The sequence below is a fragment of the Ochotona princeps genome, chromosome 3 (genome assembly GCF_030435755.1).
Source record: "Ochotona princeps isolate mOchPri1 chromosome 3, mOchPri1.hap1, whole genome shotgun sequence".
Lineage (NCBI taxonomy): Eukaryota > Metazoa > Chordata > Mammalia > Lagomorpha > Ochotonidae > Ochotona > Ochotona princeps.
In genome coordinates this window covers 25,728,463-25,751,385 of record NC_080834.1, presented here as the reverse complement: position 1 = coordinate 25,751,385, position 22,923 = coordinate 25,728,463, and the positions used below count along the sequence as shown (strand labels likewise).

Here is a 22,923-nt window from a genome sequence, read left to right as displayed (position 1 = left end):
GCTGCGGCCAGGCGCCTGCCACCCCATATGGGCCTCCACACCCGTGGGCCATTGTCTGCTCCTAAAAGGAGCTCAGGGTGTGCGTGGCCAGCAGTCGTGGCCACGGGGCTTCGGGATTGTAGGGTGAAGGTGACATTAGCCAGGAGCGGCCTCCCTGGGGTCGGGATGGCCACAGTGGGCACACGCCTGCTGGCCCAGCACCGTCCTGGCCTGATCTGACATATGCCTACGCCTTCCTCTTGCCACCTCAGTGTGGCCTTGTATGCGTGCTGTGTGTGACGTGTGGGGGTCCTGGGCACAGATCTCATCTCCAAGGAAGTGCCCAGTACAGGAGTAGACCGGCTTGCACCGGTTGAGCGCAGGGTCCCAGAACCCACAGTGCCTTGGGCCCAGCCACAGCATCTTCCAATCTGCTGACCTGTGGGGCCCTGAGAACGCCCATCCCAGCTGAGGCATCTCCCCTCCGTGTGGGGACCGTCTCCTGTCTTGTGCCTGCACCTCACTCTGGGGACAGGAGCATGGCATGAGCCTCGAGTGTCCACCTGTGTCACCTCCGGCTGCCCCCCGGGGGTCCCCATCAGCTCTGTCTGTGCCCCCCGCTGTGTGGTGTGACTGTGCAGTCACTCCGCATGCTGTCTTGTCATCAGTAAGTAGTCCTGTGCGGGGCAAGCAACACCTGTGCCTGTGGTGTGTCGGGCAGCCACACGCCCATGTGAGGCCCGCCCGAGGCTCCCGGCCAGCAGCGGGCTTCGAGGTGATCCTCGGGGAACCAGTGTGTCACACTGGTGGACAGCGGAGCCGTGTGCTGCCCGCTGTCTGCAGGGCTTTCTGGAGTCAAGGACTGTACGTAGACCTCCGTGTGGTTTTCAGCAACAAGGGCCAGTGGTTGTCCTGAGAGCCATGTGCCAGGTGTACGATGCGTGCTGCGCTTCACGCCTGAAGCCGCCGTTTCCAAAGCGGTGATCTGCCTGTCAGTGACGTAGAATGTGCGCCTTATTTGTGTAGAAGCGATCTGGTCACCAGAAGTGCCTGCCTGTCCCTCTGGGACCCTGTGACGTGCTCTGTGCCAGCATGGCTTTGCAGGGTGCAGCCAGGACGTGCAGGAAGGCAGACCTTGTTGGGTGGGCAGCAGCAGCTAGACAGCAGCGTGGCCAGCCTGGGAGCCAGGTAACCATGTCGCACTCTGGGGCTGCCCTCAGTGCCCCTGGCCAGCTGAGCAGGGCACCTGAGCGTGCAGGCCAGCTTAGGCTGCAGGCCCGTGTGTGAGACCGAGTGCCGGGAATCAGGCCTTCCTGGGTGGCCAGTGCCATAGCCGGCATTGCTGTGTCCCTGACTCCGGCTCCCGGTGACTGGCGCACCTCGGGGGATGCTGGCCCCACCAGGCGACAGACCACACTCCTGCTCTCGCTGGCAGGCATGGCGCGGGGCACCCGGAGGGCACACTCAACACTGCTTCCTTGCTGTCTTTCAGACAGAACCGGTCACCGCCTGTCAAGAGCCCTCGGCCGTGTCTGCCATGGATGCAGAAGACGAGGAGAGCATGAGTAAGAGCCCGGCCTCCCTCTGTGTCATGGCCTGTTCCCGCTGGCATTCCAGTTTGCCCGTCGAGCTCAGTGTGGGCAGGCCGCCGTTTCCTCCGACATGGGCACTGACCACGGCCTTAACTCTCACACTTTTCCACAGCAGGCACCAGTGCCACCTGGACTCTGTCCCTTCAGCTGTCCAGGTCCCATTACTCCTTGGGGTCGACGTGGGGCAGGACAGCCTGGGTGTGCATCTCTCGGGAGGCAAGCTGGCCGGGGCCTGTGCCCGCGCGTGGCAGGGCTCACCTCAGAGGGAGCTGCCACAGCCTGGCCTCTGAGAGGGGCCCAGCTGCACCTGCCGCTCCAGGAACCCCTCAGGCTCCACTCCACTCGCACTCCCTTGGAAGTTGGGTGAACTGTTGTCCCAGGCAGCAGTGTATCTGGGTGAGGGTCTCCCACCAAAGCTGCCAGGGCACAGAGGGGGGTGAGGACGAGGCATCCGCCTTCTGGTCACTGGTGGGTGCCCGCTGCTCTCAGGGAAGGACACGGGGTGCCCAAGCAGCAGCACATCTCCCCACAGCGACGCCTGGCACTAGAACTGGCTCTCCCCTGGGCGGTGTCTGCCTGGGCCCTGTCAGGTTCATGGGCCCTGAGCTGTGGGTGTGACCTGGGCCAGCAGGGCCCGTGCAGCCAGCATGTTCCTCTCCTGGGGCTGCTGGCCTCCCCCCAGTCCCACTCCCGGAGCGCAGCCCTGTGTTTCCCCTGGGTGGCTTGCTGCTGTGTCCAGTGTCACCCCTCTGCTCGAGGAGCTCCCGTTTTGAAAGATTATCACACTTGGCATCTGCAGGAACGCCCTGGAAGGAGACTGTGCATGCCCCTGGGCCGCGTGTGGAGACCCGGGGACCTTGTGCATGGATTTTTCTGGAAAGATGAGCTGCCAGTTCTAGTGCCACAGTGTTGGAGTGTCCAGTTTAGTCCCAAATGTTGACATTTTTGCAGCACATCGGCCCCTGTGGAGGCAGCGCCCGCCCCACCAGGCTCGCGACGGTAACCTGCAGCTAACGTCTGGTCTTCCTTCCCACAGACGCCTTGCTAGCAGACAGAATGCGAGCAGGACCGCGGAGCTCCCTGGTCCTAGAGGAGTTGTGCTTTGCAGGAACAGTGTGACCCAGCATGTGTTTTTCTCAGGATCACAGAGCTGTCAACATGGTGCTGGCCACCGTGTGTCTCTGAAGAGCGTGGATACGTGGCACGAGTGTGTGGCATGCGTGTGTAATGGTGTGCTTCTCTTTGCCCTGCCGTGTGGCCGCGAGCCAGCCTGCATGCGGCAGCCCAGGGTGTCGTGTCCTCACCCGCACAGGAGCGGGGTCCCACCTTCCCTCCCCACCCTCACCGCCTCGCTCTGCTCTCTTCCTCCCGACCCCCCTCCCATCCCGCTCTCTCTAACCTTTTGTTTCCTTTGAGCACCGAAAGGAGTAACCTATTGAGCTTTTGCTGGAGGATGTTATAAATGAAAATTTACTGTCCAGTCCATCGGCTTTGCCGCCTGGGAGAAGTGGTGTGTGCTTCAGGACTCTAAGAGGGGTGTCTGCAGGGACAAGCCCCAGGGCCCTCCTCTACCATGGGACACATCCCTGTCCCATGGAGTTGCCCGCACTGACCGGTGTGAGATCCTGGGAATTGGTGACGCTCCACTTCAGAGGGCACTGCTTGCAAGGCCATCTGAGCCGGCAGCCTCCCATGGGCTGAGCCCAGAGCCCAGAGCCCAGGAGCCGGCAGCCTCCCTCCCATGGGGTGAGCCCAGGAGCCCAGAGCCCAGGAGCCGGCAGCCTCCCAAGGGGTGAGCCCAGAGCCCAGAGCTCAGGAGTCGGCAGCTTTCCACAGGCTGAGCCCAGAAGCCCAGAGCCGGCAGCCTCCCACGGGCTGAGCCCAGAAGCCCAGAGCCGGCAGCCTCCCACGGGCTGAGCCCAGAAGCCCTGAGCCGGCAGCCTCCCACGGGCTGAGCCCAGAAGCCCTGAGCCGGCAGCCTCCCACGGGCTGAGCCCAGAAGCACGCCATGGTGTCTTCGGTGTTGCTTGGCCTGCAGAGTTCACTTGAGGTACTGAGGCTACCATCCTGTGAGCCGCTTTACTTTTTAGAAAGCGCTGTGGTTTACAGCTGTTTTTTAGGAGACATTTTGAAAGCTAGTGCAGGAGGCCTGCACCTGCAGGCAGCGAGGCCGTGCCAGGCTCCCGTGGCGGATGCCTCTTTCCCGCGCAGAAGCCGGTCTGTGGACTGAGGAGGTGTGCGCACACTCTTATTCCCGTTTTTAAAAATCAGCCTTGTTTTTGTACACTTTGAACATTTTCAGATTGTGTCCCTTTATTCATTTTAAATACAAAATGCCTTAAAAATAGGAAAATCAACTCCTTCAGAAAATCTACCAAATATCCCAAAAGAAAAAAAAATCTATATCCACCGAGAAAGTCGGCAGGTGTATTTATGAAGCAGGAGGCCGTGGCTGCGTGCAGCCTCCACGCCCCAGCAGCTCTTCCTGTTGCTGTACCATTACATGAATCTGGTGGGTCAGAGAGAACTCAGACCCCAGAGAATAAGTTTAAATTGATACCACATAGGCTCCAAAAATTACTTTTAAAAAGTTCAGCACTTTTCCAAGATCTGTGAGTGCAGTCTGTCGATTGGATGACTGGGGGTGCGTGTTTTTAGGGCGCTGCCTCTGAGATGGCCTGGCACCGGTAGGAAGGGCGAGGGCGAGAGGTGTAGCCTGCCAGCGGCGCTGCGGCCGCTCCTGCCAACTCGCCGACAGGCCTCGGCGCCTGGCTCCCCCGGTGTCTGGACACTGTCTAGAGCGTCCCTGGACACCCCAGAGCGTTCTCACTAGAAAGAACAAGGAGGGGGCAAGGGTGGCCGCAGGAGTGACAGCGAGGGCTCGGCCCCGGCCCAGCAGCCTCAGCGGGCCGGGCTGTGGTGGCTGCGGCCGTCGGGCCCAGGCAGGCCTGAGCAGAGGCCTAAGCACACACCGCTCGCCCAGGGACAAAGGCAGATGACGGAACTTATAAATTTTGCATTTACAAGATCCTGCACCGAAGGCGTTGTAAGCTACTCTTTCTGGGCACCGCAGGTTCCAGCAGTGCGGACATTAAGGAAAACCGCAACCTGGACAACGTGTCCCCCAAGGATGGTGGTGCACCTGGGCCCAGCGAGGGGACCCAGCTCTCCAACGGGGGCGCCGGCAGGAAGCGGCCCCTGGAGGAGGGCAGCAATGGCCACACCAAGTACCGCCTCAAGAAGCGGAGGAAAATGCCGGGGCCCGTGCTGCCCAAGAACGCGCTGATGCAGCTCAACGAGGTCAAGCCGGGCCTGCAGTACACGCTGCTCTCGCAGACGGGGCCCGTGCACGCGCCGCTCTTCGTCATGTCCGTGGAGGTCAACGGGCAGGTGTTCGAGGGCTCGGGCCCCACCAAGAAGAAGGCCAAGCTGCACGCGGCCGAGAAGGCTCTGCGGTCCTTCGTCCAGTTCCCCAACGCCTCCGAGGCCCACCTGGCCATGGGCAGGACCCTGTCTGTGAACGCCGACTTCACGTCCGACCGGGCCGACTTCCCCGACGTGCTCTTCAACGGCTTCGAGACGGCCGAGCAGATGGAGCCGCCCTTCTCCGTGGGCGCCAACGGGGATGACTCGTTCAGCTCGAGCGGGGACCTCAGCCTGTCCGCCTCCCCCGTGCCCGCCAGCTTGGTCCAGCCCCCGCTGCCCGTCCTGCCGCCCTTCCCGCCACCCAGCGGCAAGAACCCGGTGATGATCCTCAACGAGCTGCGCCCGGGCCTCAAGTACGACTTCCTGTCCGAGAGCGGGGAGAGCCACGCCAAGAGCTTCGTCATGTCTGTGGTGGTGGACGGCCAGTTCTTCGAGGGCTCCGGCAGGAACAAGAAGTTGGCCAAGGCCCGGGCGGCGCAGTCGGCCCTGGCCACTGTCTTCAATCTGCACCTGGACCAGACGCCATCTCGCCAGCCCATCCCCAGCGAAGGGCTGCAGTTGCACCTGCCTCAGGTGAGCACCGCTCGCCTCCGGGCCTGGCCGCCCCAAGCGCCTGTTCCCTCCTGCGCAGAGGGGCGGTCCTGGGCGGCCAGCTAGGGCTGGCCTTTCCACCTCCAGCAAGTGCTTGTGGGGGCTCGGGCTGTGCCCGTGGTGTCCTCGGTGGGAAGCCCAGATCCAGGCAGGTGTGAGCGTGGGGAGGGCACTGCTCCAGCCGGGTCCAGGACAGGGTAGAGACAGGAAGGCTCCTGGTGGGGGCCTGGCTCCTGCAGGTGGGTCTGTCTAATGCACCCTCCCTCTGCAGACAGAGTACAACGTGCATCGCAGCTCCAGCCTCGCTCGGCTGCTGGAGCTGGGGTCCGAGCTGGCCGGTGGTGTGGAGGGCATCCGTGTGCAGCAGGCACCCTGGAGTCTGTGTGTCCCCGCTCGCCTCACTCCTGAGACATGGAGCCCGTTGATGGCTCCCGTCCGCGGCAAGGGTCCCACATTCTCACACATGGACATAGGCAGGGTTGGCACAGGGCATTGAGAAACCCATCATGTGCAGTGGCCTGGGCCGGGCAGGCTGTGTGGGTGTAGGGGGCAGCTGGCGTGGGTGCCCCTTTCTGCTGCCTGCATCCGGGCCCTTGGGCCCACGTGAGAAGCCCGTCATGTGCAGTGGCCTGGGCTGGGCAGGCTGTGTGGGTGCCCCCTTCCTCCTGCCTGCATCTGGGCCCCTGGGCCTGTGTGGTCCAGGGCAGGAGTGTGGTGGTGGGTGGTGCTGTGTGCCCGCACAGGCTCTGCCCAAGTGCCTGGGAAGCTCCAGGGTGTCACCACTCCTGGCGCGGTCCTGCTGCGAGCTGCTGGACTGGGCTGGCCTCTGATGCGGTTGTGAATATGAAAGGCGTTTCTCCAGGGCTCTGCCGAGGTGCTGCACGCGGGCTGTGGGCTTCTTGCCTCATGGCGTCCCACAGGCGTCACAGTCACTCCGCGAGTTTATGAATACCCACAAAGCCAGTCAGGCACCGTGGGAAGGGCTGCGCGCCCCTGTGGATCTGCCCAGGCAGGTGGCACTCATCCCGAGGGCCAGACCCCTCTGGGATGGACACTCGCTTTTCTCCTGGCCTTCTGTAGCCTGGTGTTGTCCTTCCCTCCATATGTTCAAACGCATCCTGACCCATGGGGCCGCGAGTGGTTGCATGCGTGCTTCTGCTGGCCTCTCTGAGGAGGCCCTGTGCGGGAATGGGGTTGTCATCCACGCATTTCATATTTGCCCCTGCAACACCCTGGTGCTGGCCGGGCAATGGCCACAGGAAACATCTGACCACTAACTTCTGCTTGAATAGCTGCCTTCAGGGCACTGGCTGCTCTGCTGAGCACCTGAGGTTTACCTGGTGGCTGCTGGAGCACACAGGGTGAGGGTGGGGGCCGAACTTGGCCTGTTGCACCCCCGGCAGTTCCCAGAGCACTGTGGGCCGTTGTGTCCTGGGTCCTTGGTAAACCTCAGCCTAGGTGCCACCTGCTCTGCCAGGCATGGTCTGAGCTGTCTGGATACCACAGGGAATGTCCCCCCAGGGGCCCTGGCCTAGGACGCTATGGCACATCCCTGGAAGTCGCATGGGCCCTGGCCTAGGATGCCCCACAGCACACCCCCGAAAGCCACATGGGCACTGGTGTGGGATGCCAAAGTGCTCCCCTGGGAGCTGCATGGGCACTGGTGTGGGACACCACAGCATGCCCCCTGGGAACCATGTGAACAGTGGCCAAGGATGCCCACAGCACACCCCCAGGAGCTGCATGGGCACTGGTGTAGGACACCACGGCACCCTCCTGGGAACCACGTGGGCACTGGTGTAGGACGCCACGGCACCCTCCTGGGAACCATGTGGGCACTGGTGTAGGACGCCACAGCACCCTCCTGGGAACCATGTGGGCATTGGCCCAGGATGCCACAGCACACCCCCAGAAACTGTGTGCCTCCCATAGGCTCCAGGTTGGCAGGGCTGTGAGCGGGCTGGGCCCAGCACACGCCAACGCTGAGACTCAAGTGTGGTGCCAACAGCGGGGAGCCGTGCCAGGCTCCATGATGCTTAGAGCACTTTTTCTGGTTGTCCCTTCTCCCGCCTGGGACTGTTCACATCAGTCCTTGGCACATGCTCCCAACAGATATGCCATGTGTGGTTGTTGCAGAGGGCAGCTCAGTGGGTAGGGTCACAGCCTGGGAGGGTGGGTCCCCATGGGCTGCTCCCATCGGCCCACTGCTGACTCAGCCAGAACCCGACTGGACCCTTGGGCACCTGATCCCATGTTTGCCATTGCCCATGCTGTGCCTGACCTATGTCTGTGCCCCCTCCCAGGTGCTGGCAGACGCCGTCTCCCGCCTGGTCCTGGGTAAGTTTGGAGACCTGACCGACAGCTTCTCCTCCCCTCACGCCCGCAGGAAGGTGCTGGCCGGGGTCGTCATGACCACAGGTAACTGCCTGGGGTGTGGGGTCATGACCACAGGTAACCTCCCCGGGGTTGTAGGGTCATGACCACAGGTAACCTCCCCGGGGTGTGGGGTCATGACCACAGGTAACCTCCCCGGGGTGTGGGGTCATGACCACAGGTAACCTCCCCGGGGTGTAGGGTCATGACCACAGGTAACTGCCTGGGGTGTGGGGTCATGACCACAAGTAACCTCCCCGGGGTGTGGGGTCATGACCACAGGTAACCGCTCTGGGGTGTAGGGTCATGACCACAGGTAACTGCCTGGGGTGTGGGGTCATGACCACAGGTAACCTCCCCGGGGTATGGGGTCATGACCACAGGTAACCTCCCCGGGGTGTGGGGTTATGACCACAGGTAACTGCTCTGGGGTTGTAGGGTCATGACCACAGGTAACCTCCCCGGGGTGTGGGGTCATGACCACAGGTAACCTCCCTGGGGTGTGGGGTCATGACCACAGGTAACTGCCCGGGGTTGTAGGTCATGACCACAGGTAACCTCCCCGGGGTGTGGGGTCATGACCACAGGTAACCGCTCTGGGGTGTCGGGTCATGACCACAGGTAACCTCCCCGGGGTGTGGGGTCATGACCACAGGTAACCTCCCCAGGGCGTGGGGTCATGACCACAGGTAACTGCTCTGGGGTTGTAGGGTCATGACCACAGGTAACCTCCCCGGGGTGTGGGGTCATGACCACAGGTAACCTCCCCGGGGTGTGGGGTCATGACCACAGGTAACCTCCCCGGGGTGTGGGGTCATGACCACAGGTAACCGCTCTGGGGTTGTAGGTCATGACCACAGGTAACCTCCCCGGGGTGTGGGGTCATGACCACAGGTAACTGCCTGGGGTGTGGGGTCATGACCACAGGTAACCTCCCCGGGGCGTGGGGTCATGACCACAGGTAACTGCCCGGGGTGTGGGCTGCTGCTCCTGTGCCTGGCCTGTGGACAGCCCCTTGCTCTGGGCAGGCTACTGCCACCTGCCGGGATACCCCTTGTCCTGATGATGGGAGGACGCAGGAGGCCACTTCTTTCCTAAGGTGCTGGTCTTGGGCATCTGAGCCCCTCACCTGGACAGAGTGGCTGACACGTTTGCTCTGGGAATGCCAGTAACCCACTGACAAGCTCCCCATGGACCTGGGCCTGACTGATTTGACACTGAGTGTTGGGGGTGGAAGGGTGCTATAACAGGAACAGAACAGCTGGGAAGATACCATGCAGGGTGGCCTAGAGGGGGCACCTCCCCCTGCTGGCCAGAGCAGAGGGGCTGGGGAGGGGCACTCCCCCCTGCTGGCCAGGGCATGGCCGAGGAGAAGTCCTCCGCTCTGGAAGCTGTCCCCCCAACCAGTTAGGGAGGGGCTGCATTCTGGGATCTACCGCTCAGAGTAGCGGGGAGGGAGGCAGAGTCCTCGGACTGTCCTGTGGATGTGAGTTCTGGGTGACTCCCAGTGCCGCTGCCCATGGCACTCAGAGGCCAGCTCACTCTGCCATGGCAGCACACGTGGGCGAGCTCACCTTCCCTAGGCGTTGACTCCCGCTGGTGGGGTGCAGCCCCCCGGCATGGGTGCAGCCTAGGCCCGCAGGCACAGGTGCTGCTGCAGTGTGCAGGCTGCAGGGCTCCTGTCAGGCTGTTAGGTTTGAGAGGCCTCAGCTGTGAAGGCAAGGGGTGGCAGCACTGCCCACAAGTTGGGAGAGCGCGGTGAGAGCAGACGATACTGCACACCTGCCACTCACACAGGGCCGCCGGGCAGCTGGTGGGGCCCAGGCAGGCTCGGCCCGTGGCCGTGGTCAGTGTCACAAGATGAGGCCATGCAGGACCCTCCCTGGAAGGTCACCTGTGCCTGTAAGACCTTCCTGGTCACTCTGTCCGTTGCTGTTTATTCCAGAACCCACCTGGCAGGTGGCCTGTCCTTATGTGGGGGGCCCGTTGTGTTCACTCTCAGGGGCGCTGCAGGCAAGGCCTGTTTCAGGTCACCTGCGGGCTCCTGTCTGCGCACCTGACACTGGGCGGTGACGTGTATGTGCAGGCAGGACTGGGCAGGGCACGTGTGAGAAGCTGGCCTAGTCTGGGGACCCCACAGAGTCACGTCCACCCGTGCACCGTCAGTGCGCACCCTGTGGGTCACAGGCAGTAGTTTCTCCTGCTGCTCAGGCTCTGACGTTAAGGACGCCAAGGTGATCAGCGTCTCCACGGGGACCAAGTGCATCAACGGCGAGTACATGAGCGACCGCGGCCTGGCCCTCAACGACTGCCACGCCGAGATCATCTCGCGCAGGTCCCTGCTCAGATTCCTCTACACGCAGCTGGAGCTCTACCTAAAGTAAGTGCAGCCTCGGCCTTCCCTGCTCTGCGTCCCCGGAAAGTTCTCCAACAGTGACCAGTCTGCTCCCAGGTTAAGGCAGAGCTGACTAAAGTGCCACAAGGTGTGTACACACGTGTACATGTGTGTGCTTGGCATGACCATAAACTTCAAGCCTGCCTTCCAGATCATGTGACTGTGGTCACAGCTGTGAGGACATCAGTAGCTCCCCACACCGTCGGTGGGGTTGGTCCTTGCCGCGTGGTCTCCATGCGGAGGCCATCTGTGTGGGGGCCCATGTGACAGGGGACAGGGTCTCCATTGCCGTCACTGAGACGGACACGTGACTGGTCCATCCCTGTGGGAAGCGGCTGAGCTCAGGCTGTGTGCGGCCCAGGTCACTCAGACATGTCTCCGTTCCCAGCAGCAAAGATGATCAGAAGAAATCCATCTTCCAGCGCTCGGAGCGGGGCGGGCTGAGGCTCAAGGAGAACGTGCAGTTCCATCTGTACATCAGCACCTCCCCGTGCGGCGACGCCCGGATCTTTTCACCCCACGAGCCCATCCTGGAGGGTAGGCCGCCTGCAGCCCCAGGTGCTGGGGTGTCGGGTGGGCGGCACTGCGGACCCCCGGGGAGGGTAGGCCGCCTGCAGCCCAGGCACTGGGGTGTCGGGTGGGCGGCACTGCGGACCCCCCGGGAGGGTAGGCCGCCTGCAGCCCAGGCACTGGGGTGTCGGGTGGGCGGCACTGCGGACCCCCGGGGAGGGTAGGCCGCCTGCAGCCCAGGCACCTGGGGTGTCGGGTGGGCGGCACTGCGGACCCCCGGGGAGGGTAGGCCGCCTGCAGCCCAGGCACCTGGGGTGTCGGGTGGGCGGCACTGCGGACCCCCGGGGAGGCTGCTTTCACAGCGCTGGTCTCCATGTGAACCATGGAGCGGCTGTACAGCATGGATTCTTGTCTTTGGAATATGGAGAAAATTCTAATGAATGAAAATGCTGAATCTAAAGCAAGTGCTGGTTCTAACTAACCAAGTAGCTTATGTCAGGTAAGGGTCCCAGTGGCCACACTGGAGAGCAGGAAGCAACTGTAGCAAGAAGGAATTCACACAAAGCAAGGCTGCTGTTACGGTCACAGCGCCACAATCACGCCGTTCGTCACCCCTGCTGATCAGCCTGCCACAGCCACGCCTGCCGGTCACACCACACACCGCCAGCTACGGTCACACAGCTGCAGCAGCCTTTCCCCAGCCTTCTTTGCACACAAACCTTTACTTTCTGGTGATGTGTGTCCACATCCCCTCTCCACACGTCAGCATTATTTATACCAAATCCAACATTCAGCCACTAGAAAGGCAACACACACGTTCGCCGTGCAGGGCTGCCGAGGAGTTCCAGGAAAGCTCACATCCCCCGTTCACCTGGTCCAGGGCTCTGTGTCACACACCCAATCCCGGAAATACGTCTTGTTAAAACAGCAAGCCCCCATCTTCCCTCAGCCCCACCCCGCTGCGTGGCGAGCACGCCCAGGAGTGTGATGGGGTCCTGCCTTCCCACCTGGCTGGATGCACCTGTGCTGTGTGTACACGTGTGTTGTACACATGACATACATGCACATGTATGTACGTGCGTCTGCTCCGCAGAGCAGCCCTGGCCTTCGCGGTGGGTCTGAGCCGTGTGCTTCTCTCCTAGAGCCGGCAGACAGGCATCCGAACCGCAAAGCAAGAGGACAGCTGCGGACCAAGATAGAGTCTGGGGAGGGCACCATCCCCGTGCGCTCCAACGCCAGCATCCAGACGTGGGACGGCGTGCTGCAGGGCGAGCGGCTGCTGACCATGTCCTGCAGCGACAAGATAGCACGGTGAGCCAGGCCCTGCCCGCCCCAGCTGCCAGGCGCCCCGTGTTCCCACACTGCCTGGCCTGGTCTGCGATTCCGAGCGGGATTCCAAGCAACAGGATGGCTCTCCCAAGTGCCAGGCTCTGCCAGGCGTTTGTTCTTTTTTTAAAGTTCAATTTATTTTTATTGGAAAGACAGATTTACAGAGAAGAGAAACCAAAAGATTTTCCACTCACTGATTCACTCCCTAGATGGCTGCACTGGCGAGTGCCACCAAGTCAGCCAGGAAACCAGGAGCCTCTTGCCAGCCTTGCACGTGGGCACAGGACCCCAGCAACCTGGGGCATCCTGTTCTTCATGTGCTAATGTCATTCTGCAATTGCCTTTAGTACTAAACTCATGTTCATTTGAAAATAAGACAATAAACTGTGTTAAGTGCTAAAAGGCACATAAAAATACCTCCCCTGTAAGTGCCCTGCGGTGGCACCACTGCTGAAGGGTTCTTGGTGGTGTTGGTCAGCATCGTCAAGGTGGCAGGTACTGTCTGCCAGCCTTCTCTGCCAGTTGTCTTTGGTAGATCTAGTCTGGAACCTCCAGGTTGCCCACCAGCAAGTACTTACTGCCTGTGTACTTGGTCCTTCCAGCCCAGCTCTGGCTCTTAGGTCTTGGTGTGAGTCACTGTGACATGTGTGCTTACTCTGGACTCCAGCTCCAGAGCCAACGTGAGCCTCGTGTTCTCTGCACCTTTGTTTCTGCAGGCCTCCAAGCAGACACAGCTCTGGGGTCCCCTCTGCACCTGCATGCTGAGGGCTCACATTTCCTCACCTGCCTTACTGGATCCCAGTATCACAGATCACATGCTCACATGTTGGCTAACCATTAGTGTGGAGTTCCCAGATCCGTGTCACATGTCACCTGTGGTCAGTGTGGAGTTCCCAGATCCCGTGTTCACATGTCACCTGTGGTCTGTGTGGAGTTCCCAGATCCCGTATTCACATGTCATCTGTGGTCAGTGTGGAGATCCCGTGTCACATGTCGCCTGTGGTTAGTGTGGAGTTCCCAGATCCCGTGTTCACATGTTATCTGTGGTCAGTGTGGAGTTCCCAGATCCTGTGTTCACATGTCACCTGTGGTAGTATGGCATTCTCAGATCACATGTCACATGTCACCTGTGGTCAGTGTGGAGTTCCCAGATCCCGTGTCACATGTCGCCTGTGGTCAGTGTGGAGTTCCCAGATCCCGTGTCACATGTCGCCTGTGGTTAGTGTGGAGTTCCCAGATCCGTGTCACATGTCACCTGTGGTCAGTGTGGAGTTCCCAGATCCTGTATTCACATGTCATCTGTGGTCAGTGTGGAGATCCCGTGTTCACATGTCGCCTGTGGTTAGTGTGGAGTTCCCAGATCCCGTGTTCACATGTCACCTGTGGTAGTATGGCGTTCTCAGATCACATGTCACATGTCACCTGTGGTAGTATGGCGTTCTCAGATCACATGTCACATGTCACCTGTGGTCAGTGTGGAGTTCCCAGATCCCATGTTCACATGTTGCCTGTGGTAGTGTGGAGTTCCCAGATCCCGTGTTCACATGTTGCCTGTGGTAGTGTGGAGTATGGCTGTACAGACATTCCTGCTCTGCAGTCCTCTGCATGCCAGGTACACCAGGTCACCTTGATGCCCGCATGGCTTTGCACTGCCATCCTGTCCTCTGTCTGCACCTGTAGCATGCCGGCAGCATCTCCTGGGTGGCGGGACTGGGGTCAGTGAATTTTCTGTTTTTATTTCTCTCCCAAAGTCCTTACTTCTCAAAAGTGTCCATGACTGGTGAGTTTTCTTCCCCACTGGCCCCTGTACTGGCCATCACAGTTTCTCTGAAGCACACTGATGGTGTTGGAGAGAACTTGTATGTGACTGTGGCTTCCTGGTGTGGCCCCGGGAGTCCTGTGTGTATTCAGGGCTGCCTGTCTGGGCAGGGCGCCCTCTGCACGTCTCGGCGACTGACATGGTCACTTTCCTCCATGACTAGCTCGTAGGCCCTTCCCCCTCCTCTTGCTTTACCTCCTAGAAGATTCCCATTTGTCCGCGTGGAGGGTGGTCCCATTCCCTGCAGTGTCCTTTGGCTTGGTGATTCCAGATGCTGAATCTTCAGTCACTTTCGTAATTCTTCCTGAAGCGCCTCTGACGCATTTCAGGTCAGCCCTGGTAGGGTTTTTGGCTTTGGGTCCTGTTTGGGTCCTCCTTCAGCCCATCTCTTTCCAACACTCGTTCTGCTTGTGCACGTGAGTCTTAACTCATGGAGCATCTTCTGACCCTCAGCGCCTTGTGGGGCAGTTCAGAGATCTGCATTTCCTTAGGCTCAGTTTCTGTACATTGATTTTTGTCCTTTGAGTGGGTCATTGTCCCTGTTCCTTTGTACGCCTTGGGTTTTGTGCTTGCTGGGATTAGAAGAACCAAATTTATGTGCTGGCTCTGCACGGGAGAAGCTCCTGACAGATCCGCTGGAGGCTGCTGCCAGGTTTGGGAGTGGTTTTTTTTTTTTTTTTTTTTGCTTCTTTGACCCCAAGAGCTGCTTCTGCTTGCGCCATCTGCTCTTAGGGGCTCCTGTCCCAGGGCGCCTCTGAGGTGGCAGGCCGGTGCCTTGTGCAGACACCAGGTGCCGGAGCCCTGGAATGCCATCCTGTCTCCCAGGGGAGCAGCTCTGGGATGGGAGGCCTCTCCCCAGTTGCCTGTATTTTCCAAGTGGGTGATGCGGGTGTCCCTGCTGCATTTGCTGGACCCCTCCTTGTGCCACTGTAGCCTCAGGTGTTGTAGGACCCTCCGATCCACGTGTCGTTAATTCCACATCTCTCTGCGGACACTTAATCATGGACCCAACACTGAGCAGGTGAAACAGTGTCCACTCAGACCCTCACAGATGTGCTCGTGTAACATTCTAGGTAGGATCAGAAATTGGCAGCCATTCATAGGTAAACGGATAAACCGGTGGTGGGGTGTGTCCCAGTTCTGGGCACTGCCACGTAGAAGACTTGCTGTGCCAGATTTGGTTTTTACATTTCTAGAAATGCCAAGGGCAGGGCAGAGCGCAGGCATGAATGCCTGGGAATAGGTTCTGGGTCAAGGAAGGACAGTCAGGGAGCCAGAACCTGGCTTAGGCAAGCCCGTCCTTTGCGTGTCAGTCACACCTCGCAGTCAGAAACCCTGGCAGGGGCAGAATGCCCCTCAGCTGCCACAGGTGAACGGCACCAGGAGGGAGTTCCCAGGAAGCAGCCAACGCCTCACGGTGCCCCAGTGTCCTTTAGGGTCCCCAGGACCCCGGCGGTGCCGTCAACAGCTACAGCACTCTGACAGCCTTGCTCCTGGCGTGTTTCTGTTTCCAGTTTACACACACAATGCAGAGCTGGAACAGGTAGAGGCCAGGAACCTGGCCTGTGCAGAGGCGGTGGGGCCCAAGGACTCAGGCGTTCTGTGCTGTCCCCCAGGGCACGCAGCAGTGGGAAGCAGGGACAGAGCCAGGGCCTGACCCCAGGCATTCGGGATGTGACATGGTATCCCAAGTGGCTCTGCGGTCACCGTGCCAAACACCCACCACAGTGACATGTTTTAAAACGGGTGTGGGTGGGAATGTTTCATAGGAAAACATATATTCTTTAAATGAATGCCTCAGGTGCAGGCATAAGAAGTTGCACACACACACACACACACACGCACACACAGAGTGGCCTGGAGATGCAATGCTGGCTCCATTTCTCCTGCACTGCCTGGCACGGGTGGGGATGAGTTCCATCTCCGAAGTCTCCATTGTCAACTCTGTGTCCCGACACAGGGAGGAGGCTGTAGGCACAGGGTGGCCCTCTGACCCAGAGCACTGGCACCCAGATCTGCACCAGGCAGCCACGGCTCTGCTCGCACGGGCTCTGCGGGGCGGCTGGGCCAGGGACCAGACGGTGAGGCTGCAGTGTTCTGGGGGCCCAGTGCTCTCTGGTGGAGGCGGGCAGGTGAAGCCAGCTCACAGAGGGCCATCCTGTGAGGCCATCTGAGGGCATGGGGCTCTACTGCGGGCTGGATGCAGGGCCGGTGTGGGTGGGAGTGAGCAGGCAGCTGCCGTTCTGGGCGGGGACTGCCCTCAGTCCGCAGGGCCAGGCTGGGTCCTGGGTCCAGGGGACGAGTCAGCAGTGCTGGGAGCTTGCGCAGGTGCTAGGCACATGGCCCCAGCATGAGGCCACACCTGGCCAGGCTCTAGCTGGAGAGGTGCAGCTGCCCCTGAGGGGCGTCAGTGTGCGTCTGAGACCCTCACCCAATGACAGCTGCTGCTTGCCAGAGCTGCGGAGCCTGCCAGCGCCAGGGTCCTCCCGCGAGCAGCACAATGCACGAGGCATTCCTACAGGATCACTGTCAGGTGTGCCCAAAACAGAACTGACTGTACCCTGGCGCAGACAGGACTGAACCCTGGCCCTAACCCAGCCCAGTCAGGGCTGAACCCTGGCCCTAACCCCCAGCACTTAACCCTAGTACAGACAGGGCTAAACCAGCCATGGTGGCACCTGTCCTGGGCACAAATCTGGGTTTCCCATCCTGTCTGGGACTGCAAGGTCCATGTGAACTGCCATGCCTGTCATGTCTGGCCAGGCGTGTGGTCCATCCCCCCTTCCTCGCACACGAAGCGTGCTACCTGCTGACACGTTCTACAAGTCCTCAGTGTCCTCCTGGGAGAGCAAAGGGAGAGACTGCCTCATAACTTACAGTGACTTTCCCGAATTTTCTCAGACTGTGGACTGCTGCACAGCTGGTCGCTTCCCCTGGGACTGGACCCTGGGCTGCCGTGTGGGGGCAGGGGGCAGGGCGGGCTGGGCTGCCATACCCCGACACTGTCTCCTTCCCCACAGGTGGAATGTGGTGGGGATCCAGGGGGCACTGCTCAGCATCTTCGTGGAACCCATCTACTTGTCCAGCATCATCCTGGGCAGCCTCTACCACGGGGACCATCTCTCCAGGGCCATGTACCAGCGGCTGTCCAATATCGAGGACCTGCCCCCGCTCTACACCCTCAACAAGCCCCTGCTCAGCGGCAAGTACCTCCCGGCTGCCCACCCCGTCAGGACCAGTGCCTCCCAGCTGCCCCCCTGTCAGAACCAGTACCTCCCGGCTGCCCCCCCCGTCAGGACCAGTACCTCCCGGCTGCCCCCCGTCAGAACCAGTACCTCCCAGCTGCCCACCCTATTGGGGACCAGTAGGTCCTGGCTGCCCACCCCATCAGGATCAGTGCTTCCCTGCTGCCCACCCCATCAGGACCAGTGCCTCCCGGCTGCACCCCCGTCAGGACCAGTACCTCCCGCTGCCCACCTCATCAAAACCAGTACCTCCCGGCTGCCCACCCCGTCAGGACCAGTGCCTCCCAGCTGCCCACCCCATCGGGGACCAGTGCCTCCCCGCTGCCCACCCCATCAGAACCAGTGCCTCCCGGCTGCCCACCCCATCGGGGACCAGTGCCTCCCAGCTTCCCGCCCCATCAGGACCAGTGCCTCCCAGCTGCCCACCCCATCAAGGACCAATATCTCCTGGCCTGCCTGCCCCTCCCCGGTGGCCAGTCCCTCGCCAGCCTCTTTCCACCTGTTCCCGAGTTTTGCAGCACCCTGCACCACCCCTTGGCTCTCAGGGCCACAGCAGAGCCTGCTGTAGGCTGACGTGAAAGGAGCCGTGTCCCTGGGGCTTCCTGGGTTCAGCCCTCTTACTCACACGGAAGAAATCCCAGCGGGCTTGGCCCCTGCAGACTCCTCTGTCCCCCAGCAGCCATGTTTGCCACGGGGCTGACTTGGGAGATTCCTGAGCGGCTGCTTCCCTGGTCACAGGCTGGTCACTGGTCGTCCTCTCCCGAGCACCAGGGAGCACCATCACAGCAGCCTGACATGCACCTGCAGCCCCAGGCAGTGAACTCTCAGCCCTGTCCACCCTTACTACAGCTCTCTCTTCTGTTTAGAATTCAGTGGCTGGCAGTAAAGTGGACAGGAGCTTTTCAACTCACGGTCCTAACTTCTAAGTCCACCTTTGTTTAAAAGGAAACAGCAAAGGTATTTTGATCCTTCTAAAACTTATCAACTTACTTGTTTTAAGCTCAAAACTAAAACCATAACTCAAAACTAAACCATATTCCTTGGTGTGCGTCTGCCTCTGTGGCCTGGCTACTAGCATGCCTTTAATGTGAGGCAGTATCACTGGGGACGTTACTCAGTGTGCTGTAACCTCTGGTTAAGATCAAAGCTGGCTAATGCTCTTGGGGTGAGTGAGCTCATGCTGTTGGGCCTGGCTGTATCCACAGGGCCTGGCTCTGTCCGCAGGGCCCGGCTGTGACCACAGGGCCTGGCTGTGTGCTGAGTGCTCAGGTCAGCCGGACAGGCAGCTCTGACCCTGTCAGGGAGGTCAGCAGGTGGCCATGGGCCCTTAGTGAAGCTGGACCCACAAGCGTGGATGTCACTGAAGTGGAAGGGAGTCAAACGAGCAATGTGGAGTGGTGCTGGGAGGAGCACTCGGACGCGTCCAGGGACGTGGAGTAGCGGGAGGAGCACTCGGACGCGTCCAGGGACGTGGAGTAGCGGGAGGAGCACTCGGACGCGTCCAGGGACGTGGAGTAGCGGGAGGAGCACTCGGACGCGTCCAGGGACGTGGAGTAGCGGGAGGAGCACTCGGACGCGTCCAGGGACGTGGAGTAGCGGGAGGAGCACTCGGACGCGTCCAGGGACGTGGAGTAGCGGGAGGAGCACTCGGACGCGTCCAGGGACGTGGAGTAGCGGGAGGAGCACTCGGACGCATCCTTGGCCAAGGGTTTGGAAAGGTTGAGACTGATCCCTCCTCAGCAGGAGACCCGCACGCAAGAACAGCTGGGATGCATGGGGGTGGGTGTCCCGTGTCACGCCTCCATGTCCACACTGTGCGTGGCATGCTGTGTCGACTCACGCCTCCTCGCTGAGGTGTGGCCCCCAGTCCACTGCACTGACCCCCTGGTCACAGCGTTAGCACTGGGTTCCTGGGCAGCTGTTTTCTGTATGCCTTGTGTACTCCACCCTTGTTAATGCCGGCATCTTTCTCAGCTCGTGCGGCCAGGTCCGATGGGCGCTGTCCCAGCTCGAGCGGCCAGGTCCGATGGGCGCTGTCCCAGCTCGTCGGCCAGGTCCGATGGGCGCTGTCTGCGGTTAAGCATTCCTCAGCCAGAATTCGGTCTCGTGTGCAGCCGTGGGGCCGCCGAGGGCAGCGTGGGGATGGGCCGTCCGTTCCTGAGGGAGCAGCAGCACGCTGGCCGGGGCCGTGCTGCCTCGGCACGCAGCTCACAGCAGCCAGAGAAGCGTCTTTGGGAAACAAGTCAGCCAGGACAGAAATCCTGAGCGAGCGGAAGCCTTGCCCCTCCTGCCTGTGCGTGAGCCCAGGGTCGGGTCACTGCGGGCCCGGGAGCAGCCCTCCTCCAGGGACCTGCCCTCAGGTGAGGAGCAGTGGGGGCTGGGGGCTGCCAGGACAGCGGCAGCAGAAAGGAGGGTCTGCAACACTGACTCTTCCTTCCGGGTTGTATCCAAGCGGGAGTCACCAAGGCCCAGTGGGGCCAGGGTCACCAGGGAAGGCTGCGTGGCTGAGCCAAACAGCGATGGCAGTCACCCCATCTCCTTCACCCTCGGGAGACCTGAGTGCTGAGCCTGGGTCCGTGTGGACACGCTCCCTGGAACTGGAACTAAGTGGCAGAGCTCTCCACGACCTGAAGAGGTGTTCCACCAAACACTGGGACAAAGCCGTTTTTTAAAAGATGTATTATTTGTGTTGGGAAGGCAGATTTACAGAGAGGAGGAGAGGAGGGATGGGCAAGGCACCTCAAATCTCGCCGCCCCCTTTTTTTCTAGTTGAAAGGCAGATGAAATTTACAGAGGAGACAGATCTTCCATCTGCTGGGTCACTCCCCAAGTGGCCACAATGGCTGGAGCTGAGCCCATCGAAGCCAGGTGCCTCTTCCAGGTCTCCCACGCGGGTGCAGGGTCTCCAGGCTTTGGACTGTCTTCGACTGCTTTCCCAGGCCACAAAACAGGGAGCAGGATGGGAAGTGGGTCAGCTGGGATACGAACTGGTGCCCTTATGGGATCCTGCAGCATGCAAGGCGAGGACTTTAGCCACCAGGCTAGGGTGCCGGACCAAAAAACCATTCTTTTTAGATCGTCAAGGATCCAATAGGTCACTTCATAGACAGCTAACTGCAGAATATGCACCACAGTGACAAAGACACCTAAGGGACAGAGACGAGGGTCCGAGAAGGAAGGCTCCGGAACACAGGAATACCGCGGGGGCTCGCTAGCAACAGAGCGGAAATGGAAGCCGCTTGGCAGTGTCCCTATCAGCCAGCAGCCCGAGGGGCCCTGGCACCCGTGAGGAGGGCGGCAATGCAGACCCTGGACTGGCTGCTGTGAGGCCACCACACCTCACCTGTCTGGGGGCGCCTGGGCGTCAGTCAGCCAGCTCTGGCTGATCCCTCCTAGTCTGTCCCGGAGCCCAGCTCTGCGGCACACTCACGGCCATGATCGGAGACGGAATTCACACTCACAGGGCTTCCCACGCGACGGGCGGCCGGAGCAGGAGATGCCCCCGGGGCTGCTGAGCAGTGGCAGCGGCTTTCCCTCACTGCACTGTCAGCTGTAGGTTCAATTAAAACAGCGACGCTCCAGGCACTCGAGTTAAACCCTGCAGTAGTTCTTGGAGCAGCAGGCAGAGCTGGACACTGCTCTCGGTGCGGAGCACAGCGTGTGCGGGACACGACGCTCCAGCAGAGGTCCCAGGTGACACAGCAGGAGGGGACAAACCTCGCCCAGTGGCGGCAGGTCCACAGGACATGCGTTGGTCCCAGAATCTCAGCTCACACCTCGCACCCTCCCTGCCCGGCTCGAACCCATCCCTGCCATAGACTCGCAACAGTGCAACCAGGAGAGACTCAGAAACACACCCTGGAACATGAGAGAAAACTGATAAGCCTCCATCAAGATGTGAGCCACACCGTGTGCCAAGACACCAGCTGCAGGCGTGGAGGACGTCCTACAAGCACCTGACCTCAAGACTCATCAGAGGAGTCCATCCGCCCAGGGAGGCCACCTACAAGGCTCAAGGACAACTTGAGAAAGGCAGGGCTCGTCCTGCCTAGATCCGAACCCACCTGCCGCTGTCTGCTCTGCCAGTCCCGGCTTGGGTTGATCCTGGGAGGCCCCCTGGGAGCCATATCACGCCCCACGCTGCAGCGCCCCGCTGCTGGAGTGCAGGCCTCACTGAGGCGATGCCCCGCCCCCCAAAGCTGCGTGCTGTGTGTGGCCACGTGGGTCCGTGGATGCTGCAGCTGGAGAACGCGTGGGTGGGTAGGACGTTCTCTATTCAGCCAGCATGGCCAGGGCATGGCAGCTTGTGGGCTAGCTCCTCCCACGGGTTCTGCAGCTGCAGCCCGAGCCATGTGATCCCCTGGGGAGGCAGGGCCAGCCCTGGGGCAGGGACGGCTGTCGCAGTCACCCGTCGTCCAGCCTGCTGACCTGCCGGGAGCTACAGGTGCAGCCCGGCTTTCCCAGGTATTTGTTGGTGTTGCCGCCCTTAGACAACCCCCGACCCCAGTTCTTCAGACGCACTCTCTGTCCCTCTGCTGCGGGGGCTCCTGCTGCCTGTTCGCCTGCTCACTCTGGGCTCAGCAGGACAGAACCCAAAGGTGGGGCGGGATTCATCCAGAGCAGTCAGAGTGCCAACTCCGGAAGTAAACCAGGCAGGGAGACACAGACCAACAGGCCAAGCAGAAAGACCCCCAGAAACCCTTCTGTGAATAAACAACAGCCCCTATGAAGGAAAGCCCTACCCCCGCTCCCCCTCCCTGGCTTGTTAGGCACAGACCCGCCTGCACGGCACGGGCATCAACTCGGAACCCACCTGAATATCCCAAAGCAGGTGCTGTTGGGGCAGGTCACACTCTGCCCACTTCCAGGCTCCTGGTAGATTAAAACCATCATGGTACCAGGTGCATGATGGGAAGTGGGGTGCCCACTTAAAGGTGGCAGGACCCTGGAGCTGGGGGCAGTGCCTGGCCCGGCCAGGCTACAGCACCCACTGGCAAATGCTGAGGTGAGACAGGCCATGCCAGACTGACCTGCAGCACCCAACCAGCACACGCGAGACCGTGGGGTAGGGAATGAACACAGTAGGGGGGCTGCGTGGGGCTCCCCTGCTGGGCCACTACTCTTACTGGTGAGCATGAGAGCTGGGACTGGGGGCAGACCAGGTCGGGCAGGGCTACAACACCTGCTGGCTTCATGTGAACTTGATCAGGGGAAAGCCAGACTGGGCTGACTGTTCCTACTGGTGCAAGCATAAATCAGAGTGGGTGAGGGTTGGTTGGGCTTTGCCACAGCATCAGCTGGCACATGCTGGCACATGGGACAGTTCTGCCAAGTTAAAGTGCAGAACCACCTGGAGAGTGCCAGATCCAGGAGTAGGAGTGGGCCCAGTAGGGAAACAGTGGGCACCTCCCTCTTGGGTTGCCATGCCACTGGTGAACATGAGAACCAGGACTGGGGCAGGCATGGCTAGACAGAGAGTGGCACCCACCAACACATGTGTGGGCTGGACAGTGGGGCTGGTTGGGTTGAACTAGTCTTCAATGCCCATTAGCATGTACAAGAGCTGAATGGGATGTGGGACCCCAGTCGGACCAGTCTGCTGCACATACTGGCAAGCACAGAAACCAGGGCAGAGGGCAGGCCCGGTGGGAGTTCTTGAGGGTC

General features: G+C 60.7%; 1 protein-coding gene across 1 annotated transcript in view; it reads left to right on the top strand.

Moving 5' to 3' along the window:
- The window catches only part of ADARB1 (adenosine deaminase RNA specific B1), a 31,672-nt gene that overhangs the window by 5,673 nt on the left and 3,076 nt on the right, over nt 1-22,923 (top strand). Inside the window, exons 2-8 of the mRNA XM_058661560.1 lie at nt 1,472-1,544; nt 4,645-5,570; nt 7,892-8,006; nt 10,173-10,341; nt 10,745-10,893; nt 12,009-12,177; nt 17,035-17,216. Coding sequence (XP_058517543.1) covers nt 1,517-1,544; nt 4,645-5,570; nt 7,892-8,006; nt 10,173-10,341; nt 10,745-10,893; nt 12,009-12,177; nt 17,035-17,216 — 1,738 coding nt within the window. The 5' untranslated portion in view covers nt 1,472-1,516. The remainder of the gene's footprint in view (nt 1-1,471; nt 1,545-4,644; nt 5,571-7,891; nt 8,007-10,172; nt 10,342-10,744; nt 10,894-12,008; nt 12,178-17,034; nt 17,217-22,923) is intronic.